A 27,879-nucleotide genomic window follows, 5' to 3' on the forward strand; every position below is an offset into this window, starting at 1 on the left:
TAGTCCAACTCTTCCTGTACAACCAGGAAGAATTTAAGATAAATTTTCCACATTTATGAACACAGTTCTATGTGCATTTCATTTAATAATTAAAAAGTGAATAGTCCTTGGATAGTGGCATATTTTTAATTGTGATTTAAACACTTTCAAGGAAAAAAAAAAAGCAAACCAACAACACATCATTCTTTTCATCCAAGTTTCAAAACAAACAAACAAACAAACAAACAAAGTAGGATTAATTCCTCCAGGCAGTTGGCAACAAATCCAGTTAAATGAATATTATTCCTAGTTATTTAAGTTGAATTTCTATGTACAGGCAAAGAGCCCTTTTATATGATATAAATCCTCTGTATCTACTTTTGGATCAGCTTAAGAAGAAGCAAATGATATAAAAAGAAAACTTTGTGAAAGCAAAATAAACATTTATGAGGGTATCAAAGATTTATGTTAGGAAAAATGAAATAAATTTTATAGAAAAGACATGAACCAAAATAGTCAGAAATGAAGTTTGGATTTCTGCTTCCTCTGCTCAATAGTCTTTGTCATGCTGTGTATGCACCATTGACCTTTGTTGTTGCAAGCAGTTGCATATAGTGTCATTGCTTTCACTCACCAACAGAACAAGGAACTGCACAGACTTGTGAGAAAGAATACAAAACTATATGTGAGATATGAAATAGTCATTGATGCATTCACTTGAAAAACATCCTCATTGCTGTTATGAAAAATATAGTCATTATACGAGAGTGACCAAATTGAGGTTTTTGAAAATTGACTTTCAGATTTATATATGGTGAACAGGAATATTAAATATGAGTATAATATCAATCTTATTTTACATTAAGATAAAATGGTGTTTGTAGCTGCTTGAAAATAATCACTGTTCAGTTATAGTATTGTAGCCATGTCATGACTCATTATGAAATTCGGAAAAAAAAAAGGTTTTATTTAATATTTTATTTATTTTATTATTGTCCTGTCCTGTCCTGTCCTATCCTATCCTATCCTATCCTATCCTATCCTATCCTATCCTATCCTATCCTATCCTATTCTTCATTCTAGGTAAAAAGAAAACAAACAAACAAACAAACAAAAAAAAAAACACCAACACTATAATCTTGTAATTAAATGATAACAGAATTCTCAAAGGTACACAATTCTACTAGATAAAGGATTTCTGCCAACAATGTCTTGTAAGTCTTACATAGTTTGATAAGTGTTGCTTGCCAAGCTGATGTGATTTTTCTCTCACTGAAACTGTTTCATTAATTTGATGTGTGAGAAATAAATATTTGCTGTGCAATTAATTGAAGATGATTATGGTCTAATGGAACTTTCCCATACAAACTGATATTTGGCATTTTAGATGCATAAAATGCATATCAGTACTTGGAATGAAGCTGTGGAAAAAAAAAAATAACTGAAAGGCATGTAACTGGTGAACAAAATTGATGTTCCTGTAATAGTTTTGTTCACTACTTCAGTTAAGTATTAACTGAAAAAACAGTTTCAGTAAGTCAAGACAAACCAACCAACCAAAAAAAACCCAACCAAACAAAAAAAAAACACACCACCAATAAAACAGTTACTATGTGTGAAGATATTTGCCAAAGCTATGGAAATGGTAATGACATTACAGACAGTAAAAGATTATTATTAGTATTAGTATTAGTATTAGTAGTAGTAGTAGTAGTAGTAGTAGTAGTAGTATTAACAAAAATACGTAGCCTTGTTTTCAGAGTCTCATGCATTCATCTTATATACACAATATTTTATATAAATATATATATATAACTTTATGTTGAGTAAGACAGAAAGTGAAATATTTTTGTCTATGCTACAGTAAGATATATAGATCCATTGACCGTATTATTTAGATTGAAAATTGCAGGAAAGATAAGATAGACCTCTTTCTCTTGTATCAACACTTAGCCACATCCCAACTGTGGGATTTGATCTAATAGTACTTTTGGTAGTAGCACAATACACAGCTCATAGTTCGAAAGCTATGATTTATTCAGTTAATGTAAGTAATCTAGTAAGCAAGTAAGTAAGAAAGCAAGTAAGTAAATAAGGGGAAGTCCTGAATGGTAGCTGTTCCTAAGGCTGAATTTCAGAAGCAACATATACGTAACAAGACTAGTAAGTGTACTCAAAATGAAAATGTACGCAGAAAACTAAGAAACTAGATAAAATGAGAAAATATCATGAAGATAAATTATAATTGATTGTATCTCTAATATATATATGGAAAAGTTCAGTAAGGTTATTCTAGATATTCAGATAGAAGTCATTGTCAACCTCTTTTAAATCCTACATCTACTTTTTTGTGTTTTACATTTGTGATAGCTGGCACAATTGGTGCAAGACTCCCTACAGTACTAGTCCATCCCTCTGTAGGATAATTGAACTTTGTTTGAGAAACCAAGGAAGTGTTTCTCAAATCCAATAGAAGCTAAATAACACTAGAATAAAGGTAGGCTTGAATCTTGATAAATATTTCTCTTGCTATTGCATGGAACACTTGAAACATAAATATGAATATAAATATGTAAATCTAAATACAAGTCTATATCTGAATACATATGATTAATAAAATGGGTCAGAAGGAAAATCTGGATTCTACGCCTGAAAGAGGTGCAATATGTTTTGAATAACTTATTTCTGAAACTTCTTTAAATGTCTCTGTGTGTTTTGTGCGTGTGTTTGTGCTTTCATTGTTGTTTGTTTTATTTTTTAATGCCAGCCACCATAACAGGAAGTTCCTTAAAAGTCTCTAGATTCAAGAACAGATCTTCCTTACAATAGAAAAATAAATTTCAACATTTTAGGAAAATGTAGTCAGAAAAAAGATACAAATGTATGTGCCTCGTGATTCTTGAGAATAACTTTAATTAATTTTGTGTGGAAACTTACTTGTTAGTGCTGTGAGCTGTTATTTTGGCTAAAATGTCAAGCTATATTACAATATCAAACTGTGTTATGAATAGGATTTAAACTTTGATCTTAAGGTTCCTGTTGGTACATAATCTTTAATGTAGATTACATTACCAGTATTCTTCAATATAACTATGAAATTAAATTGAAAGTAAATGCATTAAAGGAACATTCTGGCTCCAAAGGTCAGCATTCTAAGAATAAAAACCAAGCAAATGAACAAACAAAAAATTTTAGATAGATAGCACTGTCTTTCTTTAAACTAGATAAAGGAATAATATTTATTTTTATTCTCACTGCTCAATAAACAAACATCTTTCCCATTAATTTGGTAGTGACTATCTTGTGTGATGAAGGTCTGATTAGATCAGGAAATGCACATTATTATACTATAGGCTTCAGAAAGCTTAGCCAAAGTGTTCTGTTATGTGGAAAAAAAAAAAAAAAAAAAAAAGCTAACAGAATAAGGCACGGATTTCTATGCCTCAGGGAACTTAGAAAGGCAGAAAATATCTACTCTTTATAAAGTGTAGGTCTATTAAATGATAGATTCGGTTTGTTCTGTAAAGTATTTAATGCATAAATGGCAAAAGTAAACATAGAAAATAAAGCAGAAACACAGATGAAGAAAAATAGAGTCAGTAGCAGGAAAAGGGGCTTGCTGAATGATTTAGTATCACTAGAGAGGATACTCAACACAATAGCATAGTTACAACATGCCTTTTCTACAAAACACCATATTGGCAGGCATGGGAGGTTCTTCCATAATCTTCCAAATCTTTCTTTAAACTATAGTACAGAATATATTTAAATGACAAGCTTTTATCCAAAGGTATCTATGGACATAGCAAGGTATTCCCCGAATACTTTCAATATCTAATCTCAGAGCACAGGGAAGGAAACTGAAACAGAATATTGGGCCTGGATCTCAATATCAGAGGTGATACCACTTTTAAGGCAATTCACAGACAATTGCTTTCCTCCTTCTATTTAAAAATTTTGGTAGTATTGGAGCAAGCAAGCTTTGCTTTCCAACCCTAAGTGCTCATAACCCTTTCTCCTTGGTGCTTTTTCAGTGCGCTTCTGTCTGCTTGCATGTTCTGTCAATTTAGGTGACATGCATGAAGAGTGCAAGAGCCCCGAGCTTCCTAGTGAGCAGCTCCCAAGGAGCATTTCCTTTCCTGACATTAACTGCTCTGATCTCTGCCTTGAGGTGAGGTCAGCTTCAGGACCATGGCTGGCTCTAGGTGTCAGCTACACAGAAAGTGCTAAAGGGAAAAATTCCTGGTGGTTACTCTGTGAGAGATGACAGAAGAGCAACATGCTCCATTAAAAACAAATATCGCAGTAAGGGATTTTCCAAAGCCATCAGCAGACAACAATAACGCTTCCAGGGTTTTTTTTGTCTCTTGTGAGAGTGGTACATTAGCTTTTGCTAATGTTTCTCAAACAAGTAAGAAACAGCAGCATGAGTCCTGAAAACAGGGAAAGAAACATCAGTGAGTGAGAAAGCTGTTGATTCCAGGGTGACATCTCCATGAAATCACACAAAAACACACACATGGCTTCATCTCTACATTAAACCAAAACAGTAATGTCTCACCATTGCTTCACAGTCGGAATCCCAGCCACAAGCAACTTGCTGAGCAAATGGCATTCTCACACCAACCATTGCTGCTGATGCAGTATCCACAGCAAAGATGTGGAGAGTTTGGAGGGCACATGTGCCCGAGGAAGTTCTTGCTCCAAAGGACAAACAGGCCTATTCATTTTCTATGTTGTTTTTTTTTTTTTTTTTTTTTTTTCCCCCCACAAAATTTTACAGTTTATAAACAAAATGTCTTCACCACTAAAGGACCCTGTTAAAAAGCCCTTTATAAAGCAGTGATGTTAAGAAATATAACACAATTTCTTTTGCGATAGTACTCTGCCATAGAAGACAATGCAAACTTGTGGTATTGTCATTATGATGAAGTAGCCACAAAACCAATATTTCATCTTAGGGAAAGATAAACCCTCTGCAACATTTTAAGAGAACCTGCCTGCCAACTGTAAAAACATATAGTCTAGCTAAAACATGAAAGGAAAGCCTTCTCATTTAGGGCCCCATGAAGGTCATGTGGTTTCCTTGGTTAGCAATGTGTTTCTTTTGAGGGTTTCAGAGACACACATATTTTCTTTCTGTTTACATTTGTTGTCATTGGGAACTACGTTCCTCTCATTTCTCAACTACTAGTAGTAATAAAATAACATAGCTGGGGGCAGACTGCCAATTAAATAGGATTGTAACAGTCCATATTAGAAAATGTTAGGGCTGTTACAATGATGATAAAAAATTAAAGAAATATTGCAATAAAAAGTAGTAAAAATACCCAAAACATAATTGTTCATAATCAATGGCAATAACATTACACCAAGACAGGTTATGGGCAAAGGGTAAAGAGCTGAATTGAAATTATGTCTAGTGGAGATTTCTTCAAACAGCAGAATTTTTGAAATTTTTTACCACTGCTAATTCTCTCTATCAAATCATCCTCAGAAAAGTACATCCTTTGGGCAGTCTGGCAGCAATCCCTTACACTGAGGAGAAGCTTGCCTTAAGACATATAAAATCTTTAACATTTAACCTTGCCTTTCTAGCTCTGAGAATGAAATTTCACATATCTCTAATGAAAAATATGACTGCATACTTAATAATATTTGAAAAGTTTAACATTTTTTCCAATTTCATCACAGCAGAGGGAAATGGAAAACTTGAAAAGATACTTTAAAACATTAAGCTTCCCCTTAATACGCTGCACAGACATATGACACAGAGGTGAAATTGAACTAGCTACTTCTTCCTTCAGCAGTTGGCCCTGGTAATTTCAAAATGATTTGTCAGTTCCCCATCATGCATAATACATTTTTTACTTGCCTCACCTCTCCCTCTTCTCCCTCCCCTTTAGAATTCATAAGCCACCCAGTAAGATAGTAGGGACACTTATATGCAATTTATTATCTATATTTATATTAAAAGACACTTCCATGCTCAACTAACAGCTTAAAAACAAACAAGCAAACAAAAACAGAACTTAAATGAGCTTTGTTGAATGTCAGCATGTGTACAATAATGGAGAAAGATGCTGTTATGACATGTACATGTATTTGTTTGGATCTGACAGCTAGTTTAGATTCCATCTGCTACCCTTTAGGGATGTCACCTGAGAGTGATGTTACTGATACATCATGATGGTCAGTTGCTGCCATTTATCCAATACTTATGGTTCAGCAAATAGAAGCAGAACTTGAACAACAACAACAAAAAAAGCATTTTGCTACTACAGGGTGCTGCAGAACACTGGGCTCCTAACGTGCCTGGTTCTATAAAGTAAGAAGTTCCTAAAGAATTTCTAATGTGAGAAGAGTATTTGATTCAAGTTTCAAAGACAAATATGATACTCTGTTTCAGCACTACAGTGATAAATTAAATTGCTGTGGGCTCAAAATTATTAAATATAGTCTTTTAAGAATCTCCTCTGTCATTCTTGTTAGAAATAACTTCCTAAGAACATGGATCAGTGCTTTATATTGCAGCATCAATACCTATTTTGTGACTCTTTACTACACTAAGTAGTTAGACATTTCTCAAATACAGTCCCTGCAGCATTCAGGAGTGTTTTTTTTGGGAGTGTAACAATTATAATTTAACTGTAATGTTTTGTCCTGGTTTCAGTTAGCACAGAATTAATTTTCTTCCTAGTAGCTGGTGGAATGCTGTGTTTTGGCTTAGAATGAGAAGAGTGCTGATAACACCCCGATGCTTTAATTGTTGCAGAGCAGTGCTTATACTAAGCCAAGGACATCTCAGCCTTTGCTCTGTCCTGCCAACGGGCAGGCTGGGGGGTGCAGTAAGAGCTGGGAGGGGACAGACCCAGGACAGGTGACCCAAACTAGCCAAAGGGGTATTCCATACCATCTGACGTCATGCTAAACAATATATAGGGGTGGCTAGCCGGGGGGAGGGGGCCGGACTGCTCGGGGTTAGGCTGGGCATCGGTCAGCGGGTGGTGAGCAATTGCATTGTGCATCACTTGTTTGTACATACTATTATTACTTTCGTATTATCACCATTGTATCATCATTATTATTATTGTTATTATTATTTTGTTATTTTTTTTTTCCTGTCTTATTAAACTGTCTTTATCTCAACTCACGGGCTTCACTTTCCATTTCTCTCCCCCGTCCCAGAGAGGGAGGTGGAAGGGTGAGCGAACGGCTGCGTGGTGTTTAGCTGCCGGTCGGGTTAAACCACGACAAATGTTTAAACTTCACAGTCTTATTCTTGCTAACTTAATGGTCTCCTCCCATCCTACAAAACAAAACAAAACAAACAACAATGAAAACTGAGAAACTGACAATTTAAACAGACTTGATGACAGTGACAGGTCTGTTAGAGCACAACCTACTAGGAAAAGTCAGACTTAGATTGGTTTCCCCTACCTACATACACAGCTCTGTTCCAGTAGAGGTTACCCATGATCTATAGATTGCACCACAACCTTAGAAAGATAACACATCAAGAGACCTGAAAAGATTTTCTTTCTAACTTTGCATAAGTAACTAACAGGAGGTAGTGAATATGTTAGAAATCTGTATAATGGAAATAGAAAGCAAAATAGTTACTCCTCCAACTTTACAAAGGTAAAGGGTAATAAATAAATAAATAAATAAAATTTAAGAGGACGAATAATGGTTATATACCTATTCTGATCCTTAGTTACTTGCTTATGATGAAATTTCCCTGCATGTCTTCCACAGATAATTATCCACTATTTTTTTACAATAATAAACATGATTAAAGCAAGATGTTTTTAAAATTAGATGTTTTAATATGTATATATAATTGTAGATCTAGTTGTACGTAAGAGATAAATTAAAGCAGATTAAGCAATACTTCTTATCATACTCTAAATATTTTATAGGTGATCACGTTGGATGAGTTTTAATAAAAACATAATGTGCTATGCCTAAAAATGTAAATTGTAATTGCACAACTTTAATATTAGGATTTTCAGATTTCAGTATAATGAGAAAACTCATGATGTAAGAGAACAGAGTAATATAACTGTGTACAATTTAATAATTCTTTTGACATTCAGCCATTCAAACAGGAAATTACAGAATCACAGAATCACAGAATTTTCTAGGTTGGAAGAGACCTCAAGATCATCGAGTCCAACCTCTGACCTAACGCTAACAGTCCCCACTAAACCATTTCCCTAAGCTCTACATCTAAACGTCTTTTGAAGACTTCCAGGGATGGTGACTCCACCACTTCCCTGGGCAGCCTGTTCCAGTGCCTCACAACCCTTTCAGTGAAGAAGTTCTTCCTAACATCTAACCTAAAACTCCCCTGGCTCAACTTAAGCCCATTCCCCCTCGTCCTGTCACCAGGCACGTGGGAGAACAGGCCAACCCCCACCTCGCTACAGCCTCCCTTGAGGTACCCATAGAGAGCGATAAGGTCGCCCCTGAGCCTCCTCTTCTCCAGGCTGAACAAGCCCAGCTCCCTCAGCCGCTCCTCGTAGGACTTGTTCTCCAGGCCCCTCACCAGCTTCGTCGCCCTTCTCTGCACCTGCTCAAGCACCTCCATGTCCTTCTTGTAGCGAGGGGCCCAAAACTGAACACAGTACTCGAGGTGCGGCCTCACCAGAGCTGAGTACAGGGGGACGATCACCTCCCTAGCCCTGCTGGTCACGCTGTTCCTGATACAAGCCAGGATGCCATTGGCCTTCTTGGCCACCTGAGCACACTGCTGGCTCATATTCAGCCGACTATCCACCATCACTCCCAGGTCCTTCTCTGCCTGGCAGCTCTCCAACCATTCCTCTCCCAGCCTGTAGCTCTGCTTGGGGTTATTGCGCCCCAGGTGCAGGACCCGGCACTTGGTCTTGTTGAACTTCATGCAGTTGACCTCAGCCCATCGGTGCAGCCTATCCAGATCCTCCTGCAGAGCTTTCCTACCCTCAAGCAGATCGACACACGCACCTAACTTGGTGTCATCTGCGAACTTACTGAGGGCGCACTCGATCCCCTCATCCAGATCATCGATGAAGATATTACAGAGGACTGGCCCCAGTACGAGCCCTGGGGGACGCCACTAGTAACCAGCCTCTGACTGGATTTGACTCCATTCACCACAACTCTTCGGGCCCAGCTACGCAGCCAGTTTTTAACCCAACGAAGCGTGTGCCAGTCCAAGCCAAGAGCAGCCAGTTTCTTGAGGAGAATGCTGTGGGAGATGGTGTCAAAAGCCTTGCTGAAGTCAAGGTAGACCACATCCACAGCCTTTCCCTCGTCCACCCAGCGCGTCACTTTGTCATAGAAGGAGATCAGGTTTGTCAGGCATGACCTCCTATACAGAGTACAAAATGAATTCAAAAGAGGGGAAAAAGTGAAGAAGTTGTCTACTTTTATCTTTCCCAATCTCCTCAGTCATCCCCCTCATGATTACCTTACTTGGCATTGTCAAAGGAAGGTCAACCACCTTCCATTACTCAATGTTGTTAAAGAGAACCTGAAAAAATCCCAAGTTTCCTTTTCAAAAGCAGGATTTGCAAACATCAGAAGAATCTGTGCCTTAGCTTCTGAAGCACAAGGAGAGATGCTGATGCTATCAACAATTTTATACTAATGGAAAAAGGACATGTGCTCATCATGGATAGAACAGAGAGATCCTGCGAAAGAGACAAATACAAGCAAAGCATCACATTTTCCTTTTAGGATCCTTCCTGTAAGACTTCAGTGTGGTTGGCCTTAAACACTCAAAAGTTGTATCAAATAAGACTCTGAAACTGTTTACCAAGATCACATAATAGTGAATTGGGTCTTCAAATTTCTGGTGCTCAGAAGCACTGGACAATGGAGAAAAATTGGATGGTTTCCTTTTTGTTTAGTTTCATTGTTGAAAGCACAGTAGACACCTGCAGACATTTTAAAGATGTTCTTACTTCAAACAACAAATACTGTTGAGAATAGTTAACAATGCTGTGAAATTTTTAGAGATAGAAAATGACTGTGTTGTTTGCTTTAAATATTTTGTCTTGACTTTAATATATATATATATATTTATTAGTTCATAAGGTTCCAAATTTATTTTAACCTAACCAGGACAAGGAGTTGTGTATGGCCAGAACTTGAGTTACAATCAAGAACTTTCAGACTGAAAGCTGGAATCCCAGTCCCTCTTTTCATCTGAAGACACTCTAGAAACTGGCTGTTATGACAAATGAGTTGCAGCAGCTTCCCTTTCTCTGGCTCTGTTAGTGAATGAAAGTTGTGGTGGGTGCTGCTGCTGAACTCAGTCACCTTGGCTGATTCTGCTCTGAAATTGCACAGGGCTCTTCACGGGACTCACTTATACAGAAAGAGATTTAGTTTGGAAAAATGATGTGGAAAAGAGGAGAGGAGAGGAGAGGAGAGGAGAGGAGAGGAGAGGAGAGGAGAGGAGAGGAGAGGAGAGGAGAGGAGAGGAGAGGAGAGGAGAGGAGAGGAGAGGAGAGGAGAGGAGAGGAGAGGAGAGGAGAGGAGAGGAGAGGAGAGGAGAGGAGAGGAGAGGAGAGGAGAGGAGAGGAGACGAGAGGAGACGAGAGGAGACGAGAGGAGACGAGAGGAGAGGAGACGAGAGGAGAGGAGACGAGAGGAGAGGAGACGAGAGGAGAGGAGACGAGAGGAGAGGAGACGAGAGGAGACGAGAGGAGAGGAGACGAGAGGAGACGAGAGGAGAGGAGACGAGAGGAGGATTAACTCAGCCTGAAAACTGTCTATAGAGGAAATTTTCAGAGACTGAAAAGGAATTCAGTGGAAGGAGGGCAAACTTGCACCACAAGCAAAACAGATAAAAAAAAATTATAAAAGGCAACACTTTACAAAAATGCAAGGACTCTGCCAGTTCCTTTGATAGTTCGTGTTTGCAGGAGTGGATTAAAAGTTATATTAAATGAGAAATTATGCTGGCCAGTAACAATGTTTCCTCATGGATCTAATAATAGCCCTTCTAATCAAACTGCTCTATGTATATATCTTTAGAGTGTATTCCATATATAAATCTTCTTTTCATTTCTGTTTTAAAGTTAAAAGAAAAAAACAACTCTTTAGACAAGTAGTGGAAAGCATTACATTTTATGTGATTTTTTTTCTAACCTTAAAAGAATATGAAAGGAAATTAAAAAGAAAAGTTTTATCTCTCCAGTCCCTATTGGTGGTTTAAAACACACAGCATTTTCACTGTTTCAGTTTGACAGTGTAACGTATAAAATGTTTGCTGATTAAAGTAAAACCCAACTATTTCACAGTTTATCTCATGTGTATAAGACTTACCTTTTCGTAACCCATCTCTTTCCCTGACTGTTACTGTCTTCTCCGCAGGGATATAAAACTGTAAATTAGTTGCTTCATTAATAACACCTGTGATTTTCGCCATCTGAAAACAAATATGTTGGGTTTATGAGAAGGCCTTATTAGCTTTCAGGTCCTTATTTTTAGAAGGGCATTTAATGCTAGACAAAGGTGGAGGACTGCCACCACTGGAAACTCTTGATAGTATTTATTAAAGGAAATGACAAAGGATGACTGTGATAGTATAAGCTTCCATGTATCACCCCCTCACCCTCCCAATAAAATTCAATTCTGACTTATTTTTTTCTCAAATTTTCAGGTATCATTTTGCTTTTTTTTTTTTTTAATAGTAGAACATGAAGCTCCAGCTTCTCAAAAGCAAGCTAGTTTTCTTTTTCTTCATTTCCTTCTTTTTTTTTTTTTTTCTTCATCAGCTCAAAAGCACTTGAGAAAACAAACAAAAACCTCTATGAATTACAAGGAGTCTTCAGAAAAAAAAAATAAAAAAAATGTGGATATTTATTCAATATTATTCATATTTATTCGATTGTTAGAATTCCATGTTTACATGTCCATGAACCAATGTAATTTTTGACAATACAGATTACTGGTTTACAGATAAATCACAATACAAGAGGAAAATGTTATTAGCTTCATAATTTTTCATTATTGACTGCAAAATTATTGTAAGTAATTGGAACTTTTGATCTTATACGATAAACAATCCTTGTCACATAATTTCATTTGTGCAGCTGTCAAAAACATCAAAGAGCTTTATAGGAAGCATCCTGTCTGGGAGCTGTAGTTACACCACACTAATCTAAAGATACATAAATAAAATAGTGTTTTTACATTTATCTTTAGGATATCCTCTTCCTCTTTTTCATCCGCCCTTTAACATTTTATTCTTCTATCTCTACACTTTTAGTTTTCTATTTCCATGCATGAAATATAGTTTCTGTAGAGATAAAAGTTCATCGCTTGATACAAACGTAGAATGTTGCGATAATGCAAGTAAGTAGGATTTGAAAGGAGCTAATGCCATGCTTTCAAAGTTCAAGCAATTGTCTTGCTCAACCCAATTACACCAACACTGACATAAGTGCCAGAGCAACTAGCTATACTTCAGGGAGAAATCATATTTCAGGCTTATATCCTCCACCTCAGGTTTGTTTGTGAAATTAACAGCACAATAAATAAATAAATATATGAATAAATAAAAAGAAGGCTTTCTATTTGCTGCTAGGTAACATTAACATTAAAGTTAATAATTTCTTTAAAGGGAAAATTAATGCATTCAGTCAAATAAATTGCTCCAGTTCAAGTGGATATGTCTCAAGAAGTTGAAATGGATGTACAGTGTAGAAAGACTACATCTTTTTTAAAAAACTTTTTAAAAACTCTTCCTGCCAACAGGTGAAGAATACTTACATTAAACTTACATTAAAGTGTGTTGCTTAGTTTTGATATGAGAAAGCATAAAGATGTGTTGATTTATCAGTGAACAGAGCTACTCTTGAAATGGTTTCATCTTTTCCGTTGGATGTTTGAAAGGGTAATCTTGATAACAAATTATTTTATGTACAGATTGTCTTATACCTAGCTTAGTCTATGGCCAGCAGGACTGTGAGGTGTAGGAGAATTGACTCTGATGCTTTCACTATAGTGATAGCACTCAGGAGACTGAGAAACTCTAACAAACATTGTCACCCCAATATCAATTTCACCCCAGAGAAATCCTTACCTTGCCTATTACCTTTTCACTGGTTAAGAATAACCAGTTTCCATCCAGTTTCTCTATTTGTTATTTATTAAGAATAACCAGTGAAAAGGTAATAGGCAAGGTAAGGATTTCTCTGGGGTGTACAGTTGCCACATTTTTGGTCAAACAATGAGATTTCTAGCCCCCTGTAATGTCAGTTTGTATTGCAGCTATATCATCGTCCTAACAGGATTTGCAAAAACAAGATTTACAAGAAGGGGGTTGCTTTGTTTTGTTTTCTGTGTGATAACGATGTCCTGCCTACTGAATATGATAACTCCTGCCTAAAGAAATATTCTTATTGGTTTACTGGAAGTCTTGTGTTTGCAGTTTGAGACTGCCGAACACCCCGAATGTAGTTTCACCTCAAGCCAGTTTATAAACCAGAACATGTATAAAAATGTGTCTTTGTTATTGAATTGATTTCTCAGTGAGAATAGAAAACATGATATTTTGTTCTTTGTACTAGCTGCATTTAAATTTCTGTGTGGATTTTAAATGGATTTTTTTTGATATTGATCTATAAAGACCAAAATAATTTTGTTTCTGCCTTCTATGGTACAGCAGCAGACAGTGAAATACACAGTAGTAAAAATTTCCTCAATTTAACACAGAAAATAATATTTCCAGGCCAGAGGGGCAACTTTAGTGTGGTTCTCCATTTTCAACATAGAAGAGAGTAAAGGGAATGGGGATGGAGAGAAAGAGAGTTAAAGATGTAGAGAGAGGCAAAGAAGAGTGTTTTGACTCTATAATAGCATTATTCATATTGCACTCTGTGGAGTTTTCTGAATCGTAGAATTTCACATCAATAAGCTGAGGAAGAACTGCAGCTTTCCATTTCTTATGCAAGCGCCAGATAATGTCAGAAAAAATTGTGTTCGTTACAGCATTGTTGAAATAGGCTGAGAGCTGACCACATGTATTAAGAATACTCTGAGCATGTGTGAAGGATTGATCTAAAGCTATAGATGAAATCTCAGAGTAGCATACAGAGTAGCAGTTATCACTTTTAGGTGTGTCCACGATCATAACACTGAACTACTGTGTTTGTTGTGGTAGAAATATTTTGATGCATCAGGTAATGATGCAGACTGATAGAATTTAGTGTCACTATCCTGCTTGGGTTGTTTGTTGAGCATTTAATTACTATTTGTATTTCTCTGAACGAGGTTCAAGGAAAGAACTCCCAGAAAGGGTAAGTCATTTTAATATACGGTAGACTCCCTGCTGCTGGTCAACAGAAAGATCCCACAGAATCCACTGGATAACCACACTGCATTTCCTTTGATGGTGGTGTCAGCTGTCAGCAAAAAGAGACTTAAGATCATTCCACTCCTACTGAGAGAATATGGAAAATATTCCAGAATTCAGAAGCACACTTCATTGTGCAATTAAAAGCAGCTCTGCATGTGGACATACCCAGAAGATCAAGAAACTGTTAGCAGGTTCCATATTTCTCTGCATGGAAAATCTCAAATTCCTGATCAAGCAAGAAGAAAAGATGCCACACATTAATGTTTATTAAAGTGTTTTCTTAATCACACATGCTTTTAAGTCCAATAAAGCTATTTTCCCCCAATGATTGTATTTAAACTGCAATTAAATTTTGTATTTATTAGTAACACAAAATACTGGGGTCTGAAATTAGCTGACTTCATAAACAACTTGCTCTAAATTCAACCTGCAAGCTGCAGATCCACTACTGATATACACTGCTGGCAGTTTCATCCATACCAACTTATGGATAGGAACAGTGAAAAAATTTGGTCTCCAGATTTCAAATGATTAACAGCACTTTTAATTCATATTGGTTACTAAAGAGATTTATACACATGGTAAATATTCTGCTAGTATTGAAATTTCCTCTCTTGGCTGTAAGAATTAGTAATAGTTAAATAATTAAACTAAGGTAGGAGTTTTGGTCAAAAGAGATAATGTACTCTTTCCACATTTCACCTGTCATATCCATCCAGTTTCTCTATTTGTGAATGAGGGTACAATTGAAGTATTTGCTTTTCATTGTGAATTTCATTTTTGCTCCTGTTTTGTTCTGCCTACAAGTAGGAAAGATTCTGCAATGCCTTTAACTTCCTACTAGGCTAAGCAATGCACTACTATGGAGACACCCAGCAGGAGTTTACAGAGTCTGCATTACCTGGGCAACCTGAAGATGAAGAACATCTTAAGTTTTTAGGAACAGTCACTAGATATAAAGCAGCTTTTGATATTCTCTCAGTCTGTGCTAGTGGCAGCCCTCTTCCATATTGTGCATCTGATTAGAAAACAGAGAGAAACCTCGAGGTCATATGCACTAGTCCCCATATAGGATCCTCCCATGTCGTTCTTGACACTCATCTTTCTCTAAGGTGTCCAGCCTCCCCAGAGAATCTATTCCAGAGCTCTGCTACTCTTACCATTAGCAAGATTTCTACAATGTTTACCTGCTTTCTTGGACTCTAGATTTATGCTGAATAAATCTAAAGAATAAACTGGATGCAAATTATCTTACTTGTTTAATATGTGCTAAGGAGATGTCTGCTTCAAGCAGTTTTATGTTGTAAAGTAGCTATTTTTGGGTAGTCATTAACTACAAGGCACTGTTTTATTTCACACTGCCATATTCACCTGCATTTTTATAGACACTCATAAAATGCCTGATTGCTTTTCAGGGTTAAATACCTCCAAATAAGGACCAGTGAAGAGGTATTACTCTGAGATTGTTTGTATCTTCCTTCATGTCTTGTTATCTATTTTCATGGCTTCAGTAGAAATTTGCACAGAATTTATTTTCTCATCTCTTGGTGATACCATTATAAATTTCAAAACAGATCGTGTATTTGTACTTCATTTAGAAATTACTTAACTGTGCTGTTCCTCCAGGCTGCAGCCACAGAGCAGTTAGACATCTGCACAGTTACTCTCTCAATTTTTCCGCTTATCATAGTGAAAACAACTCTGCTGACAGAGAAGCTACAGCCTACTAGGTAAATCTATCCATCTTTTTCTCCCAGTCCTGTAGATAGACAATAATCAGCTGGAATCTAGGCCTTGTAAATATGTATCGTCCCTATTATAGTCCTAAAACGAATCCTCATTTTAGCGGTTAATTAAAATATAATTTTAGATAAACTCAAGTTTCCAAATTCCTTGAAATTATAGTTGAAGCTGGTAATAAGAAACCACAGAGGAGTGAAAGAAGTCTAAAAGTAAGCATGCTTATGTGTTGGTATTGTTCTGATATTTTAATTGACATGATTCTTATTTTCATCACTGTGGGTAGGTCCTGAAGAAGACCTACATGTCAGTCACCATATCCTTAGGTTGTGTGCTTCTTTTTAGAGAAAAGGTTACAAGGTCATTGTACAGTTATTACCTTATCTTAAGTTTCAAGCTTTATCTATGTCATGTATAGGAAGAAAATAATACATTTAAAATTAATCTCTCTCCAGTTTTAGAGAGTAAAAAACACTTTTATGCAGTGACATTTCAATATTTCCTATTGTATGCCATGACATAACATTTCTAGATTTCATCTTTTTAAAGATCTTAATTATTTCAAAACCTTTGACTTGTTTTCTTGGTCACAAGTTTAATTCACATAGCAACTGACCAATAAGCACAAAAATCATCTGATTTTTCTTCATGAAAGTGTTTATGTCACATACACATCATTCCTATGAGATACAGTTTCTTTTCAAAAAATTATTACTGAATAGCAATAGATTCAAGCTTATTGTTATATACTAGCATAAGTATTTTGGTTAGCTGAAACTCAAAGCTCTGGCAGGACTTCATTTCATGAGGAATTTTGTCTATCATTTGAAAGAGATGAGTACTTTTTTGCATTGTATAACACTAATACATAAACTAAAGGCAATTCATAATTAATGGATTAGTTAGTTACAACAGTAGGCAAGCCTTTTTGTTTGCTGAACTCTCACTAAGCCAATAAACTAATGCTTATTTACCTCACAAAGTTCTACTTTGTAGTATAATTCAACATTATTGTAATTACATATGATTGTGGAGTCTCCTTCTCTATAGATATTCAAAACCCACCTGGATGCTATCCTGCGCAATGTGCTCTAGGTGATCCTGCTGAGCTGGACTAGAGGGTCTTCAGGGGTCTCTTCCAACCTCGTCCATTCTGTGATTCTGTGATTAAAACCAGGTTAAACTTTAGCTGAGTCCAAGTCATTAGAACAAGATACTGAGATAAACACTGTGTTAAAACATAGAGTAACTCTATCCCTATCAAATTAAATACATTAATTTTCTGGAAAACAACATAAAATGAAACAGAATCCTCTGATACTGGATAACTGCTCAAATGTATGTGTGAATCCTGGACCAGCTGCATTAATTTCCTTATGCTTGCCTTTGATCAGTTTTCTCTGAATCACCTATTGCTTATTCAAATCAGTATCTTAAGGGCTTTTATCACTGTTGTTCAAAATGTTAAAGGTAAAAATATTATATGGGGAGTTACTTCCTAGAAGCAGGAAATTCAAAGAATTTTACATTTCTTTTATTTCTCTCTTCAACCCGATTAATATCAGATATGATTTATAAGAATAATATCCAATTTAGCTGTTGTTTTTACACTTACTATTTAATCAATTAATATTAATTTATATTAATATAATTAACATTATATAGATATTTATCATTATCATCACAATTATCACTATAGTAATATTATTAATTATATTATTCATATACTTATATATGAAATATATAAATATATATTGTATAATGTCATATAACATGTTAATATATTTATGTTAAATTAATTATAATTATAATTATATAATTATATATATAATTACATATTATATATTATATTATATATACTATATAATTATATAATTATTAAATTATATTAAATTTTTTATTGGTGATTATATTCATATGTTAATCTGTTGATAAAAAATGAGGTAAAGAATGGCATAAGTTTAATGATACATTCTCTTTACAAATTTTTTAAAATTATTTATCTATGCCTATTTTTTAGGGAATAAGAGTTATTTTTTATCTTCTTGTTGATATTATTTCCTTTGTGTGATTAGTTAGCTATTTGGTGTCTCTAGAACACAATTTTTGCTCTATTTTAATTTTAGGTAATCCATTGATAACAACAGTAAATAATGTGTCCACAAATTTAAGTTTAAATAGTCTACATTTTTTTGCTTTTATTTATTTATTTTCCTGAGACATACATCTGAGTGAATGTGGATTAGGGGGATAGAATTCTTTAAGAAATAGGTGAAAATAATAAAATGATTGGAGTATACAATTAGCATTTTAAGATCAGCTTAGCAAACATTTCTAAAAGTTGTCAAGGAGACAAAATATATTATGCCTACTGGAAATTTAGAGGTTTTGGTTCTGGTCTTAGTGCTATTTAATGAAAATGGAATATATTTGTACCACCTTAGAAGGCAGTGATTCTGCAAAGACATGCAACATTTCAAGTAGACAAACATAGTGGCCTCCCAGCAGGACGCTGTGTATCCTTGTATTTGTAAACAAGACAGAGAAGCAGAAGAGTAGAAATTTGATTTTAACTCTGTAGAAAAATGTAGTAAAATGGTTTTAAGGTGTCTATATAGAATCATATATATCTTATCCCAGGACTGGAGAAAATGCCTTCTATCAGAAGCCTTGAACGCCTTTTTTTATTTTATTTGAAAACAATTATCAGGATGTTATCCCATATAACAACTTACATGTAAAAAGGGCGGGAGGGGGGAGCGGGTGGCAAAAGAATTGATATAATAAAGGACATGTAAGGTGAAGACACAGCCTTTCACAGTGAGAATCGTTAGTCATTTCAGCAACAAGCTATTGAGTTTGTAGATGCCTCTCAGTGTCTTCAAATCAAAACTAGATATTTCCATGGAAGTTATCTCTGCAGTCAAATGCAGACATTCAAATCCGTGGGCAGTGCAGTGCGATAAAATCAAGCTTTAGTAAAACACAGGGGTAACTGTGCATGATGAAATTTAATAGTTTATACAAGGAGCTATGAGGAGGTTAGCTGACCTAATGGGCTTCTGTGAATTCCAAAGGTAAGTGTTAGGGTGATAACTACATTGCTTTCTTTGCCACATTATGGTTCTTGGCAGCTAATGTTCATATATGTTGGATTGCATGATTTCTTTTCTGAAAAAAAAAAAAAGAAAGAAAAAAAAAAGAAGAAATTATGTTTGTTTTTATTTTTTATTTATTTCTGAAACACTCTTGTGGTATGTTTTATTTGTCTAATTGAACCAAAGCTAGATAGAGCTTCATCCTTCTGGTGCTGAAGGCATAAACAGGTCTTTCAGCAAGAATATCAAAGAGAGGTATCTGTTGACAACTTTGCTGTATTATATTGTCACTGTTGCTACCAATGATTTATTTCTGTTTTTGTCAGCTTTGAGTAAATTCACCACAGAAAACCAATCCTTCTCCTAGTTGTCTGAAGAAAATACTCAGAATGTAAAAACAGTCATAGCAGAGTTCAACTTGAAACTACAATATTATAAACTAATCTGTTGCAATGTCCAGGATGTGTGATGGCAGAAAGGGAAATAGTTACAGTGAGTAAAACCACAGGAACCTCCCCTTAGAAACAGGGTTAAAAACATGTTTTTAGGAGGACTTTAATTTATTTTTCAGCTAGTTGCTGATAGCTGTGGTTTTAGCAGTCTCAGTTGACCTTTTAAAACTTTTCATTGGCAATTCCAAGAAAACGATGCCTTATATTAAGCCTATATTAATTACAATATCTTACTTTGTTCACTTTTCAGGTAAGTATTTTTTTGCAGTTTTTGTTGTTGTTGTTGTTTGTTTGTTTGTTTTTTAACCTCAAAATTCTTAAAAAACTAACTTTTGAGAAAATCAGTGTCAATTTTTAATCAAGGATGAAAGTGTCAAAAAAAATTAAATCTGACTGACACATAATAATAAAAAGAAAGAAGAGCGGGTTCACTTTTGCATATTAGAAATCTGTACTGATATTTTAATATTTAGGTCAATAACTTTATTTCAGGACTTTAGTATAAGTGAGTCTTGAAGTACTTTTAAAACTATTCATTTATACTAACAAATTTAAAAGGAAAGAAATATAAATCTTATTTGGAGCTTTTTTTTCTTTTCTTTTTTTTTTTTTTAATTGTATAGTATGATGAAAATGCAAAAGATATTTCAGATATGACACATCCTTTTCTTTACACAAAGTTGCTTTCCTTCATTGAGTATACTGAAATTGGTTTTACATGGGTTTTGAAATATTGCTATCAATGTGATATATTGATTTTTTTTTTAAAGAAAGTTGTTTTTCAAGTAAAAGAAGGATATAGCCCAGAAACTTCCTTCACTCCTCTGGGTTTATGTCCCTTTTAAAATCTATTCCATGTTATATTTCAGCAAACCAAACCTCTTTCAAGTACAGAACAGTCATTTCTGAGCATACATTTCTTAGTATGTGTGCTCAGATGACAAGAAGTCTAAAAAGAATAATATAAAAAATTAGAGGTAACCAACTATTTTGAAGCATCATATTAGTTTGTTCTAATATTTTTAAAAGCATGTGTTGTCTGTGCTTAGTAATAATTTTCCTTTTTTTTTATACTTGGTATAAAAATGCATAAGTAACACATAAGACAAATGTTTAATTTCAAAGCAATTCAGTAAATACAGCTAATGGTGGAAGTCTAGTTGCAGTTGCTCAGATGGAAAAGATTCATTTCACAGAATTCTGAATGTCTCTTTCATGAATTTATTACTCTACATGAGAAATAGATGTTCTTACAGTAAAGTAAGTAAATAAATAAATCATTCAATCTGTTTAAACCTTTATTGTGGCATTAAATCAATCTTGCCTTTAAATTATTATTTCAGTTTATCGACTAAAAAGGGAGAGTAAGGTTAAGTGTTGGAGTTTCAATGTGGTTATTTAAAGTTTAAATAACTGACTTGAAAGCAGATTAATCTTGTGTGAATTATTAGTTAGAATCTCAAAACACTTAAGATGAGACACAAATGTAGATAAAGTTTAGTCATATTCACTAGAAATAGTGAGATGTCACTGCTAGCTGATCTGAGATGGGTGTCAAATAGGGATTTTTTTGTTATTCAGAAAAAAAATATCTCAGAGTTCATCATTATGGGTCCAGAGGAGGATCATGAAGGTTATCAGAGATCTGGAGCACCTCTCCTATGAAGAAAGGCTGAGAACATTGGGGTTGTTCAGCCTGGAGAAGGGAAGGCTCTGGGAAGAATTTACTGCAGAGTTTCAAGACATAAAGGGGGTTTATAAGAAAGGTGGAGAAAGGCTTTTAACCTGGTAAAGGTAGATTTAAAGAAGGTAGCTTTAAAGAAGTTACATTTAAAGTGAGCATAAAGAAGAAATTTTTCACGATAAGAGTGGTAGAACACGAGAACAGATTGCTGAGAGAAGCTTTGGATGCCCCCATCCTTGGAGTAGTTTAAGGCCAGTTGGGTGGGGCTTTGGGCAACCTAGTCTAGTGGGTGGCATCCCTGCCCATGGCAGAGTGGCTGGAACAAGATGGATTATAGAGGTACCTTATGATTTAGAGGTACCTGTATGATTCTACAACTATGTGTCTTGGAAAAGCCTCTTCACTTATTTCCAAACTAGTAAAGACTTATTTGCTTATTTGCTTATTGACTAAGTATTAACATTCTGGAATTCTTTACATTTAATGAAAGATTGGTCTCTTGTGGTGTATCTTCTTGTTTATTGCAATCTTATTTTAATTAACAGTTTTATTATTATTATTATTTTAGTTCAAGGCACAGCAACAGATTTATTTCAGGCATATTCCCAGTCTTCATCTCATTGTTGCCTGCATATATGCAAAAAAAAACCATCTCATGTTATCCATCTATGGTTTCACCATCCTTCTGTATTAACTCTGTAGATAGTTTACGTGCACACAGTATCTGTATAAATCTTTACTGCATATAGACTTAAAGAATTAAAAAGAAAAATGTTAGGAATTATCAACATTTATTTTTTTTTCATAAAAATATGAAAAAATATAGAAATTGAAGACTTGTATTAACATAGAAAAAAGATGTTGACCTTGCATAGAAAATATCAGAAAGTGAGTAAACTTAAATAATCCTTATATTTAAAACAAGAATAGAATTTCATTTTTGCTAAAGTTTTTGTTACTTTTTTTTTTTTCCCCTCCTTTTAGATATATTGTATTTCCTTGCTTTCCAGGATTCCTCCACAAATTGCATGTCAATATTTAAATAATGATGTATTGGACTAATAGGATAACATTAACAGAACATTAACATTGCTTTTAATAAAGGTGATAATTAATTAATTGATAATTACAGCTAGCAGTAGGCCAGAGATCTCAGTTGTGCAATATCCTGAAGATGCCAGTGTGCTCACTAACTCCACAACCTGGATGCTGTGTGTCTTTGAATACCCCAATGACAAGAACGAGGAGCCAGTTGTGTACTGGAGAAAAGGCCCCAGTTGCAACAACCAGCAGAGTCTTCGGTCAAGCTCAGGCACCGGCAGACCACAAATACACATTACAAAGGATGTGTTCAGGGGATACTCCATCTTAAAACTCAGCAATGTTGACCAAAATGCCAGCAACTTTTATTTCTGTGATGTGACGCTAACCCAGAAAACTCTGAGCAAATGTGGAAATGGCACCAAGCTGACAGTACAAGGTAAGAAGTGTCTAATACACAGAAACTGACTTGATATATCCAAGGAGAATTAAGTCTTCCACAAATTTTACTGTCTTCTCTCCCACCACTCACTGCTACCAGAAGAAGGTTGGGGAAAAAACAGTCTACAGTCATGAGTAGGAGAGAGAAGGTATGAACAGTTTATATAGCCAGACTTCTCAGGGACAGGGACTTTTCTTTGCATCTGACATTGGGCAGCAGAACATTGACTCAACATTTAATATATTTTATACATTTTCGATATTTTGCATATTATTGTATTATTTAAATTCATATTCTACATTAATATATACATTACACATTTTAAATATTTTTTTTTCTTACTATTCTGCACACAGATTTGCTGGATCTTTACTTTGCTTCATACAAACAACAGAAATCTGTGACAATATTTTGTACCATTTTTCATCATTTCCCTCAGTCCTTGTATGCTGTCTTTTTTGAAATATGTAGTTCATGCTTCCCCTTCCAGTCACTGAAAAATGAATAGTAAATTAAGCACTAAGGGTATTTTTAGAAAGGTTTGTGAAAGTAGGGATACGTAGGAGTGGGAGTTTCTTTCTGTGTAATTATAAAAGCATTTTCATCACCTTGTAACTCTTCCCCTGTCCTCAAATTTTCTAATTTCTGTAATCCTGATGGGGACTGTGAACTCAATGACTAAGGTACACTATTGTAGCAGAGCCAAGTTTTGTGCATGAACACTTTCCAGGCAAATCTAACTAGCATATGCTATGTACTGCAAAGAATTTCTCTGTTTCTACATTTCACTTTATGCATAACAATTGTCCAATGCATTACTTTTTAGTCCCTAAAGAAAAACAGTTGTTGATGAAATTCTTTTGATTTACACACCATAATCATGCTTGGTTTAGTTTAAAAAGCAAACAAGCAAAAACAAACAAGCAAAAAAAAAAAAACAAAACAAAACAAACAAAAAAAAAAAAACACGCACAAAAACAACAACAACAAGAAACAATGAAAACCACCATAGGCTTTTTCATCATTGCGTAAGTGTGTGCTGTATAAAAGAAATGTTTATGCATATCCCACTTGGAGCACACTGAGAATTTTGTTTACTTTTAATTTTATAAATTGCTAACAACAGTTTCAAAAATTTCATCTGAAGAACAAAGACAATAGTTCTCACATGAGAGGCTTAACCTTTTAGCCTGGAAAAAAAAAGAGCGAAAGAAAATGTGATAAAAATTAAGACAACTGTGCTGACTAATCCTCACTAATCCTTCAAATGAAATCATATCAGAAAAGCAACTATTTTTTCTTTTTCAGGTACTTATTTTTTGTTATCTTCATTTCAGATTTCAAATGTAAAGATTGTACAAGATCAGAAACGACATGGTGGTGGTGGTTCCTTCTTGGATACACCATCTTTATCACCACAGTTATCATGGCTTTTGGTGTAAGTAATAACTTCAAAAATAAATACTACAGACCTAAAGAAAGGTGGTATCTTCTGATGGAAAGAAATGATAAATAGATTGTGCAGCTATAGCAAACTAAAAAGTCAGTCTGTTTTCTGTTAAGTAAAAAGTTAGAGGTAGAACCCCCTGCCTTTGAATGTTTTGAGAGCAAGAAACAGAAAGCTGTGGCAGCGGAGATGTATAGAGAAATTAGATCTGTTTTCTGAACTTGCTGACAACTGGGAAGCTGTTGTCTATGATGGTGGTTGATCTAGAATTATTACTTTTACCTGGAAAGTAAACAGAATTATAAAACAAAACAAAATGATAATAATAATAATAAAAAACCACAACACTTAATCAGCATTTTAAAACACATCCTGCTTCCTCCATATGTCTGGGCTCCAGCTCCTAATGAGCTCCACTGGGCATACATGAACGTCTGCTCATCTTTTGTTTCACTCATGTTTCAATCAGCCAGTCAGTCATACCAGGATTTTATGTCCACTCTGACCCCCCAGATAATATGGGTCCCTGCCTGACATTTTCCTGGTCAGCAGTGAAGCACACTGACATTTTGAAAACTTGAAAACACTTTAAAGGGAAGGAGAAAATATATATATTTTTGATACAAAACTGTCTAAGATTAGAGTGATTTCTTATGCTTCCTACATATTTTACAAATCCTTCCGTCTTTCCTAATCTTGGCTCTGTTCCCCTCCTTATAATCATTTTAATCAATCACTTTTTGTGCATCAAAAAACTAAAAGGTAGATTTCAACTAATAGTTTTATTTTGATCATATTTGGAAATATCTTTTATGTGAAGGAAACTTTGCATAAGGAAATAAATCTGAACTGAAGAAATCTGAGCTATGTCATAACTTGATGCAAATGAGCATTACACAATCTTTGAAGGCAGGGACAGTGCTACAATGTGCTCTATTTACAAGGTCCTTACTTGTAAATGTAGTTCAAAGATTATCATTTATGAGACATAAAAAGTTCCTTGTGCTTCATTGTGCAACAATCTCCCCTCTCAAAAAACTATAGTGTACAGTCCCTTAGTAGTCAACAAATGCAGTTTAAATTGGATTAAGAGGGAACAGACAACAAACTTAGCAGACTTTCTCAGCTTGTGAAAGGGCTATTTAAGTATTAGTGAACCTAGCATTAATTACAGCAACAGCTCTCACTACTGCACAGTGGAGAATCTCGTTATGAAAAGACTTGACACCAGTGACGTAAGTTACAAGACCTACAAAGATACTTATGGTATCTGGTTGCACTTCTGGGTCAAATAAGGTTTGGGTTTTATTTTCTTTAGAAACCCAGTTGTTAAGTTCTGTTACCTCACAGCCACATCAAAACTAGAAATGTTCACACAGGTCGGGCAGTTGGAGACAAAGGATGTGTGGTTAGACAGAGTGAACTCAAGCCAGAGAGAGAAGAGGTAAACAAGAACAACAACAAAAAAAGAAAAAAGAAAAAAAAAAAAAGAGAAAAAGAAAACACAAACACCAAAAAAATTGCTGAGATACAATAGCACTTTGCACTACTGAGGTGACTGTTGCTCAGACAATGGCTTGGCATTGGTCTGCTGGAGGGAGCTGATGAGCGATTTCCTGATTTTGTTTGCTTCACAGTTTTTTTTTTTTTTCACCTATTAAACTGTCTTTATCTTGACCCTGGAGATTTTTCATGTTTGTTCTTCCTGTCCTCTCCCCTCTTCTGCTGGGGACTGGGTTGTGAGCAAGCAGCTCTGTGGTTGCTTGGCTGCTAGCCAGGATCAACCCACTGCACCAGCTAAAGAGAAAGACACTGAGATTTACGAAGTCAGGGAGTTTATAACTTCTTATGGGTCTTTTTTTTTTTTTTTCCACTAAATGACAAATGTTTTGTATCATGAAAATGTGTATCATGTCAAAATCAGAGCATGCAATAATGAAAGAGGGACTGAATCACTCAAAGGCCCTTCAGCCCTTCTAGGCCACTGCTTAAATCTGGTATGTCATGGTTGGCTGAGCCCTTCACGTAGCTTCTGGAAGGAACTGCTATCTCAGGAAGAGGAACTTACCTCTTTTTAGCCTAAAATTCTCTTAGCTTTTCCCTTACCTCTGTCAAACTTTTTCTGTGCTTCAAAGTCCAGAACAGGGCACCACAATGCACTTTTCCAATGAGACTTGCATGACAATTGTGTATACTTTATGGAGAAGCCGTTACAGCTGTCAGTTGTTTATTTTCCCCAAAAGATACCCATCTCATCCACCCTCAAAAACAAACAAACAACTAATTTAAATTACATAAGAATAAAGAATAAATAAATTATTAAAAATAATAGTTATCTCTCTCCCCCTACCTTATGCTCTATTTTTATAAAGTGGCAGCATATATGCACCTTAAGAGATAGTATTAGGAATTGGAGAAGTATTACATGAAATCACTGATATATAGTTGGACACACTTTCTACCTACTTTTATGAATTACCCTTATTCTGCTAACTGTAAAGTCTTAGAATTCAGCATATAAAAAGCTAATCAATCAATTTAATAATGTTTAATATTAGTTCTTACTCTTATTTTAAACTAAAACATACCATAATTGTTTTACTGTATCATAATTGTCTACAGTTGACCATATACCACTTAGCTAAAACCATATAGACTATGAAATACCAACATGTTAATTACTCAGGTATTAGCTAATATACCTAATTAACATTAGGTATATTACACCTAATATTAATTTCCTATACATATATATAAATATATATATCTATACCTAAAATAATACCTAATTAGCTAATAATATTAGGGTCTAATGTACCACTAAAAATTATTAAGAATAATAATAAATAGTATGTCAATTCATGAAGTTGTATTTAACATTAGTATTTCCATGTTTACTTGTGCTGTGAAAAGTATCATAACTTTACAAACAATTTGCAATAAATACTGGGTTGCTATCCCAGTAAAGTGAGGAATATGATCTCTAAAAAGATGAATATCTGATGGATACACATTTTTATTGCCTAACAATATATTTTGTGGAATATTGAAACAGATTTACCAGTGCTGTAAAAAGTGCAAGACTGAGTCAAGAAATACAGATAGCAGCGCTACCCTGAAAAGTGAATGGATTTATGACAAGCCATCCAGACCAGTTAATAATGGGTGTAACCAAGAATATGAAGATATGTCACTAGTAAGAACTTCAGTCACATTGAAAGGAAAATGATATGAAAAATAAACCATACAGTTGTAACTGTAAAGATGTAAGCATCTGTGATATGTACTACTTTGAAATACAGAAGAAATATATACATAAGTCACTTCATTAGCTTGGAATCTTCCTTGTTCAAGATTTTTTTCATTTGTTCATGTATTTATTTCAAACTAATGAAATAATTCAAAACTAATGATGGTCTATACATCTACAGATACAGTGAGCTTTACTGTACACAGCTAGCATCAAAATACTGTAAAAGTTAAAGATATTCAAACTTCTTTTTAATGCCAACAAGTCTGACCACACATACCAATATTTTTTTTTTTCCATTTCAAACAAAAAGACACAAAAGTTGGAATTTTGCTTTTTCCTTGGGTTAATACAGTTTCTTTGCTTTACAACAGCAATGGCAAATTCTGT

General features: G+C 34.9%; 1 protein-coding gene across 1 annotated transcript; it reads left to right on the forward strand.

Moving 5' to 3' along the window:
• The first annotated feature begins 19,725 nt into the window (after positions 1–19,725).
• LOC311429736 (uncharacterized protein) lies at positions 19,726–27,578 on the forward strand. Its single transcript, XM_084505931.1, has 4 exons — positions 19,726–19,875; positions 22,442–22,789; positions 24,130–24,230; positions 27,295–27,578. Exons 1-4 carry the CDS (start codon positions 19,821–19,823, stop codon positions 27,466–27,468), a joined length of 678 nt encoding a protein of 225 aa, XP_084362057.1. The 5' UTR covers positions 19,726–19,820; the 3' UTR covers positions 27,469–27,578.
• Positions 27,579–27,879: the final 301 nt, after the last annotated feature.

This window comes from Aythya ferina (genome assembly GCF_964211825.1).
Source record: "Aythya ferina genome assembly, chromosome: 1".
NCBI classification, from domain to species: domain Eukaryota; kingdom Metazoa; phylum Chordata; class Aves; order Anseriformes; family Anatidae; genus Aythya; species Aythya ferina.